The sequence below is a fragment of the Astatotilapia calliptera genome, chromosome 5 (assembly GCF_964374335.1).
Source record: "Astatotilapia calliptera chromosome 5, fAstCal68.1, whole genome shotgun sequence".
Taxonomy (NCBI): Eukaryota; Metazoa; Chordata; class Actinopteri; order Cichliformes; family Cichlidae; genus Astatotilapia; species Astatotilapia calliptera.
In genome coordinates, this window is record NC_137426.1 from 18,042,552 (window position 1) to 18,051,167 (window position 8,616).

Sequence of the window (8,616 nt, forward strand, 5' to 3'; positions counted from 1 at the left end):
TCTATCAATAATAATAATAATAATATGATAATGATGATGATAATAAATGACATTCCTACCACTACAAAAGAGTTTGGCACAGTTATCTTATATTAACTGGGTAAAGTTTTGGACTACAAATGCGTTCTTACTAAGAAAGCGAAGGAAGTTTAATTGAGAATCATACACAGATATTATTCTAACTCTGTAAGTTTAAGGAAGACATATTTTTTTAACTCATGTTAACTTATGTGATATGTATCCATAGACATTTGTGCACCAGTTCTAGCCATGTCCATGATTCAGTTATTCATAACAGAAACAACAAAAGAACTACTCCTAAACAATCTTTTAATTATTTTAGAGAAGTAACATACTGAGCCAAATTCATTCTAAAACTTCAGTTATAACTTTTGAAAAAGAAACTACGTATAAAAACTCGCCCTGGTTCAGTTTTTTTTAAAGCGACTCCACATAGGAAATTAGCATGACCTCATTCCCTCCTGCTAAACCTAATGTAAAACTGCCATCTACTGGCTAAATATAAAGCGGTTCAAACGTCTTCAAATTGTTTTCCAAGTAGTAAACTGTAGTAATACGTTGAAATATACAAGTATTTCTGTAAAAAATACAACGCACGTGTATTAAGGGTGATTAAAGGGAATTTAACGGCTCCCGTTGCTTACCTCCCATTACCAACCACATCTCCCGTCAGCCCCCGGTGCGGAGCGGCGTCTGTGACGCATATTTTCGTCGACTATGAAGTGCACAGCTGAGCTAAACTGACACCATGGACGTTTAACGATAAATTGGGTCATTTTAATCCTGTCCACTGGCCGTGATCGTGCTTAGTGCCACTGAGGCCTTCCGTCTGAAATGTCTCTCATACTTCACGGAGTCGAGTTTGTATTTTACGACTTATTTAATAGGTTTTCCCGCCGTTAACCAGCTCGTGTTATTGCAGGACAGGTGTCTCTGCTAGTTCAAAATGACTCTTCCAGCTCTGCACAACACCAGCGTGCTTTACAGACGGATACTGTCACAGTTTCCTCAGGACATCAGCTTAGCGTTTGCCTACGGATCGGGCGTTTTTAAACAGCATGGGACCAGCCAAGGTCAAATGGAGGTAAGACACATAGCTGTTTCTGAGTACTCGTGGCGTTAAATCTGCACTGTAAGTATTGTATACAAAATATTTTACACATTTTTAATCCGCAAGTTAACTGTACAACATTGTATTTGTGGCAGGGAGCCATCTACCCTGCTGTATTGCCTATAATATTACACACATCATTGAAAATGTGTATGTTGGGACATGGACTCAATATTTGTCCATGAATGAGGCTGTTTGTACATAACAGTCCTATCATTATGTAAACACAGATAATTCCTGAGGCATTAGACTGCAATACTTCAAACCATCATACAGTCTTTAAAAAAAAATGAAGGAATCAAATTGTTTTCAGTGATGTAAACACCATATTGTGTATTACATCACAACTTTTTGCACACGTGTAACTATGGATTGTTCTTATATTTCTGACATGCATTTACAATATGTATATGTTACCACGAAATCACACAATACACTGCGATACCTATGAAGTTGTTCCTTAACAGTTTGAAGTTGTGATGTAGTGAAATGCCTTCGATCCTCTGTTGTCCTCTGATACACGCAGAAAAACATGCTGGACTTTGTGTTTGCGGTGGACGACCCGGTGACGTGGCACACCATGAATCTGCTGCAGAATCGCAAACACTACTCCATCCTCAAGCTGCTGGGTCCCACGGTGATCAGCTCCATACAAAATGATCACGGAGCTTCGGTGTACTACAACACGCTGGTGCCTGTGGATGGAAGGGTAAATGACTACATTCTCATAAACCTAAACACATCTGTAGGTCTTTTTCTAGTTTTCTCTATGTGTGCACCATCAATGTGCCCTGCTCTAACTACAGACACAAAACTCCTCACATAACCTGTGAATTTGTCACAGGAGTGATGGTGTTTTGTGTTGCTTTGTAGGTTAGTTTATAGGATCACCTCTATACAAAATGCATGTCTGAATCAAAAATCATTCATTTGTTCATGGTGATGCAAGCATGTTCAGATGTACATTTACTTTAAGAGGTTTTTGTGGGTTTAATTTATTAACTGCATATTTCCTCCCCTGTTCTCAGATAATAAAATATGGGGTAATAAGTACAGACTCTCTGATTGACGACCTGATACACTGGAAGACCATGTATGTAGCTGGGCGCCTGCACAAACCGGTTGGTATCCAGATTGGACTGTTATTGAACCCTCAGACAAACTATGCTGATTATTTTACATTTATTAGAATAATTATTGTAATGTGTAATCTGAAATGGGATGCAAGGGTTTAGAACAATGTTTTTGTTGCATTCACGTTTAGTTCTTCTGATAACGTAGTGCATTGGTCTGCACTTGTGTTTAGGTGAGACTGCTGGTCCAGAGTGAGAGCCGAAAGCTCCGCGCTGCCCTGGTCGCCAACCTGAAGAGCGCTGTGACTGCTTCCTTCCTGATGCTCCCAGAGAGCTTCACTGAGGAAGACCTTTTCCTGCAGATAGCTGGTCTTTCTTATGCTGGTAAGCAGATTTATAAAACCGCAGAGAGCTTAAGAAGATTGCATACTTTCATAGTTACTTTCAAGTTGCAGATTTAGATCAGAATAAGACCATGTCTCTTTCTGATCTTTTTCTCCCATGTGCACACATTTACTGCTTACTTGTGTTATTCAGAGTCAACACAGGGATTAATATCCAAGGTGTAGTGCTCCAGCTTTTGTAGTTTAGAAAAACATACTGCTTGTTCAGAAGACTTCAGAATTATTCAACGTCATTTTAATTAAACTTTTTAATTTTCCTGATAATATGCAATGAAATGGCTTGAATTCAACACATGTTATCCTCATCATGAGGCTTTCAGTGTCTTAAAGCAAAGAGTGTGCGTACAATGACAGTGCTGTGTAACACTACAGGTTGTTATGGGAGATGATTATGAGTGTGCTCCTGACTTAGGCAAACTGAAGTGTTATTTTTTTTATTTTTTTTGTTTGCTCCTCTGAAGGGGATTTTAGGATGGTGATTGGAGAGGATAAGTCCAAGGTGGCCAATATCGTCAAAGACAACATTCAACACTTCAGGATTTTGTATAGCAACATCTTAAGAGATTGCCCTCAAGTGGTCTACAAACCTCACCAAGGAAAACTTGAGGTATGATACTGTAAACAGGCACCAGAAGAATACACACTTTCTTTCAGCATCTCTGATATTTGAGCAACGCAGCTCAGTTTGGACATTGGGTACTTTTACAGAGTGTCAGCTGAATAAACTGAAGTGCTGTACCTCAGAAATTATCCTTATTAAGCGTTGAAATGTAATACCATGAAACAACAGCTACCGATATATTTCCAGAAATATAACAAGATGGATAAATTCTTTAAAGTGCCTTTGGACCTTTTATAAACAGTGAAATTATCCAGCTGTCGTGCCTGTTTTGTGAAATGCACAAATAGATTTTCACACTAAAAGTCTACAGTAATTAATGGTATAGTGTGGTAACTGTGTGTCTACTCAATAAATGGCAAATTTCTTTGCAGTCAAATCTGTGTACTTTTTAAATGCTGCAACCACTCCCTGTTTTTCCAACGAAACACTGAATACCTGAGAAATGACTCTGAGCGATTACGAGAAGAAGAGGCAAGAAATGTGTATGTCTTTGTATGTGTGATATCTTTTGCAGTCATCTGTTACAAGATGGGGATTTTTGCAATGTAAACACGAGCCCACTTATAAACAAAACAAAAAAAAAGCATGACACATAGCAACATGCGAGGTGCCACCTTTGCTGCTTTTGTTGGCACGTTTTCAGTGAAGTTACAGTAATATTATGCAACCATTAGCATTAGCAGCTGCCTACGTGTGCACGTGTTGATGTGCAGATCAGATCCTAAAACCATTACCTATTCATCAAAGCTTAATACTTTTTAAAAGCCATATTTTGTATTAAAATAGTTGAGGTTAGTGAATTATATTGACCTATATATGTCATGTTGAGCTTCGCAGCTGTAAATAAATAGTCTGGAGCAATAGGACCAATTTTGTGAACACAAAATGCCTCTTAGGTTATGTCTGATAACGGCAGATCAGAGATGCATTGGCTGTTTGTTTGTTTTTTTCTTTTTAACTTTTAAAAAATTTACCTGATTTACAGTTCTGCAGAGATCCCCAATGACTCTGATTTCTGAATAAACTTCTACAGAAGCATACTTTAAAAGATGACAAAAAAGTAAAAATGCACTTTCATTCCTAATAGTTACAATGTAAAGCACCTGTAGAGCTATTCTGCCAGCTATCACTGAAAGCTGATTGTGTTCATCTGGACTGCTCAGTGGGAGAAACATTTTGTTTCACCCAGGTGACTTCTTCAGTCAGGTTTTCACATCTTTATAAACGATATATTTTCCATAAAGACTGAAACTAGCACCACTAACAAGCAGTGGGCCGTGAAGTCAGTTTAATGATCATTGGCCAACTATATGTATCTCTGTTCATTTATTTTTGTATGTTTTCCTGAAGGTTGACAAAAGCCCAGAAGGCCAATTTACTCAGCTGATGGCGTTACCTCGGACTCTTCAACAAAGGATCACAAAGCTGGTTGATCCTCCAGGGAAGAACCGGGATGTGGAAGAGATCCTGCTCCAGGTGGCTCAGGATCCTGACTGTGGAACAGTTGTGCAACAAGGTAGAGAAGAAAGATGACGAAGAAATGGGATCGGTTCTCTTTAGAGGAACGTTGGCATAAGCAGAGGCAGTGAGGGAGGAAGAAATGGGTCATGGAAACAGATATTAAGTGTGTTTTAATTACATGTTTGAGCTTGTTTTTATTGCTTCCCAGGTATCTCATCCATTGTGAAATCCTCCAGTATAACACAGAGTATCAAAGGCATTGTTACAGCTGGTAAGAAATCTTATATTATGTACTGTGTATTGTGTCTGTGTGTACGCCACAGCTAGATGAATGGTTTACCTGAAGATAGAGAGGGGGAACTGGTCAAACTGGTGCATTCTAAAGACAACCTGCCTAACAAGACCTCCAAAGCTCAGTATCCATCATATATTGTTTGATTATTCTACACACAATCTAGATTATAAAAAAAATTATTGGGGTGATATAAGAGAACTATGTTATGCATGTTAATGGGTGGTCCGTGTGATCCTTTCCCTCCTCCAGGATTGTGGAAAACTGTATCCTACAGCTCCAAAAAACTGATGAAGATGTGGAAGGGTGGGAGGAGGAAGCCGTCGGTCTCTCAGATGTCTTGACCTTGTCGGTTTACCAGGAACTTGTTCGTCTTTGTTACTGTCAGTCTGACAATCTAATGCTGCCCGTCCTTTTTTAAACCCCATCTAGAACAATCACACCCTAACCTATGGTTGTATCACTTTGTAGTGTCTACGTATGCGACCTATGACCAGGTGTAAGGCCGTGTGTAAAAATTAAGAACCATCTGTGCTTGAGCCCTCATTAAATTTATATAATTCATGAATAAAGGGTGGCATTTTCTAAGTTGGACTGAGTAATGGTTGACATTTGCTGGTAGTACAGATTAGCCTTTCTGGATGATGGACTACAGTGACTGATGACATACTGAAAGGTCTGAATGGACTGAATGGACTACTTTTAAAGGCCATGCAGTAAAATTGGCCCAAAATCAGTGTTAAGAACTTGAAACCTGTACCTCAAGTTTTGTGAAGGAATAAGTTTGGTTGCATGTGTGTCTTCTGAATCAATGTCAGTGTTGTGTTGAGTTTTCTTTGTGAACGGTGCTATCAACAGGTCAGGTGGATGGATCTGTGTGTCAAACACCCATATTTGTGTGGATATTTGTGACATAATGCTTTCCTGAGCCCTCTACCGTGTCCATAACCATCCCATCTGAGTGCCTAACACTTCAACTGTAAAACTAAGTCTTGAACCTCAACCAGGCCTTTGAATGGATAAGAAGTGAGTATCGGCCAAAACGTCCTCACTCCACTAGTCTAAAACACAAGCTAGTCCTCACGAGGATGGCACACTTATTTCCCTACACATTTCACCAAAGATCTCTAATGTTCAACTCTTTAGTCTGTGTGTCTTTATTCACTGACTTTATTATTTGGTTTAGCTTGTATTGGAAACCTGAACCTTTTAATGGGAAGATGCACTGATTGGTTCCTTACAAACAGGCCTGTAGTGTAATTCAGCTGCAAGAAATTGTTTTAATAAAATTTCTAATATAACATCAATTGAGACTTTTTCTCCTGTGGCATGATTTTATTTAGCCATGTTTAGGAATGTTATTTCTGGCTTCTTGCATCCTATGACCTCGTTTTATTTAAACACTCCTTTTTAAAAAATTGCTGGTCTTTTAAATTGGATTAACTGGCTGAGTGTACCTCCTGTTGCGACCACAGTCCAGACAAGATTTTTCAGTTAATGGTGATTCTAAATTCTCGGTTTGTGTCGATATGTGAGAGAGTGAGTCCCTATCTGTTTGTGTTAGCCCCACGATGGACTAGTCCAGGGTATACCCTACCTCTTCCCCTAGGATGATTTAAGGATTAAGAAAAATGTTATTCTTTGTTTCAATTGAATTTGCATTTTTGTATGATAGATAAGCAAGACAGACACCGAACTAGCTCAAAATGAGTACATATTCCAGGATATAGGTATTTCCCCAAAATAACTGTCCATATAGTTTATGTTTAAATACAATATCTTTGAGCTTCAGTCATAATCATGGATATAAAATTAATCACAAAAGCTTTTCCTAACATATTTGCTTTAATTCTTCTTAAAATCCAAATTACAAAGGGAACTTCTTTAAACTAAAAAGCATAAAGGTCCTTTGTTCCATCACAGTATAGTACAATCATAAAAGAGCAACATCAGTTAGTCATACTGTTGTGTTTTAGTTGCACTTATCATGACTCATACTTCAGTAATCGCTACATATGAATCATCGAGACACTATTTGAACTTTTACTGCATTATTAATGACCTGCGCTTAAACACATTTGTTTGTTTTTGCAGTTCCACAAATCGACCAACACTGCTGTTAGTGTAGGAAAGTAAGTTTCTAGATTTATACAAGTACTGCAGTTAAACACAATTTTCCTGTGCAGTGTTATATTGCTACATTTTCAGAACCCTATGAGAGTAAATATTTTTGGCTTGAAGATTCTTACAAAAATGGTGTCTAAAAAAACAAAACTAACCATACTTCCTCTTTTGTTTGTTTTGTTTCTTTTCTTTTTGCATTGAGTGCAGGGTTTTATGGAGATATTCCATAGTTTTGTTCATTTCATTAACTCAGATTGTAGGGGCAAAGTTTTGGTGTAAACAGCATGAAAGCATGGATCCATCCTGCCCTATATCAAGGGTTCAGGCCAGTGGTGGTTGTGTCATGGTGCTGAGGATATTTTTTAGACACGCTTTAGGCCTCTTATTACCAACCACCCAAGCTCGCCAAGACCAAATCATCTCAAACTGGTTTCAGGAACATAACAATGAGTTCTGTACTCAAACGGCCCTTTTAGATCTAATCGTGCTCCTCCTGGTCACTCCCAGTGTAAACCCTAACATTTCCAACACTGCCTCCTGTCATTTGTTAATGCCACCGTCTCCAAAGCGTACATCATAGCACGTCCGAAAGCCAACTTGTAAACTTCTTAATAAAGCAGAGATGTCAAACACAAACCAACTTTGAGCTTAAGTAGGTCAAACCAGTGAAATTCCCCTTTCTGACAGGGTAATGAAGGTTAACTACACATTTTATCCCTGTGATATCGTACTATAAGACAAAGAAAAAAACAGGAAGGGTTGCTGTAGCTTACTGCCCAGATTGCCCTGTAATTATAGAACAAAGCGCTGTGTTATTTCATAGAATATGCCCCTTTTATGTGCACCCATTGTAAAAAAAAAAAAAAAAAAAAAAAAAAAAAAAACCCAACAAAGAACCCCTGAAATTTCTAAAGTGCACAGTGAAAAAACAGGAACCTTTTCATCAATTCATTGTTTATCTATTACTTATATACTTTGGTGTAGTATGACCATGGAGAGGGTCTTTATCAGCAGAAAAAAGCTACTAAAGTACATGGAACATTTAAAAAATACTTCCCTTCCTTCATATTTTCCAAAGCCATCCAGTGTACTCATGTACTCTTTGGTATTTTTTATAATGTGCTCTATGAATTAATTGAACAGTACATAGAATTTGTTCCCTCTCGACCAGGTGTTCTGGGAATCCATCCTACCTGACAAACCATCCTACCCGTTGTTTCTACGCATGCGCACAACACGACATTCAGTGGCGAACCATCCTACCTATGTGAATATAAGCTACTAACATACTCTGATGGGTACGATTAAGTGCCAAACCGTCCTACCTTTGTGAATGTGACGTACAAGCATACTTTAACAGCTAAAATTAAGTGGCGAACCATCCTACCTCTGTGAGTATGAGCTAGAAGCATAATTTTACAGCTAGAATTCAGTGGCAAACCATCTTACCTTTGTTAATAACAGCTAGACACATACTCTGACGGGTAAAATCATGTGCCAAACCATGC

The 8,616-nt window shown here is 38.4% G+C and overlaps 1 protein-coding gene across 2 annotated transcripts; it reads left to right on the forward strand.

Annotated features, from left to right (window-relative positions):
* Positions 1 to 709: 709 nt before the first annotated feature.
* tamm41 (TAM41 mitochondrial translocator assembly and maintenance homolog) lies at positions 710 to 6,291 on the forward strand. Of its 2 annotated transcripts, XM_026167709.2 has the most exons (8): positions 710 to 1,105; positions 1,659 to 1,841; positions 2,161 to 2,253; positions 2,439 to 2,589; positions 3,071 to 3,216; positions 4,582 to 4,747; positions 4,901 to 4,963; positions 5,237 to 6,291. In XM_026167709.2, the coding sequence occupies exons 1-8, from the start codon at positions 968 to 970 to the stop codon at positions 5,326 to 5,328; spliced, it is 1,032 nt and encodes a 343-aa protein (XP_026023494.1). In that variant the 5' UTR covers positions 710 to 967; the 3' UTR covers positions 5,329 to 6,291. The 2 variants fall into 2 exon arrangements, with proteins under 2 accessions (XP_026023494.1, XP_026023495.1); XM_026167710.2 differs by lacking the exons at positions 4,901 to 4,963; positions 5,237 to 6,291 and adding an exon at positions 5,016 to 5,155 and having other exon boundaries at positions 711 to 1,105.
* The last annotated feature ends 2,325 nt before the right edge of the window (positions 6,292 to 8,616 follow it).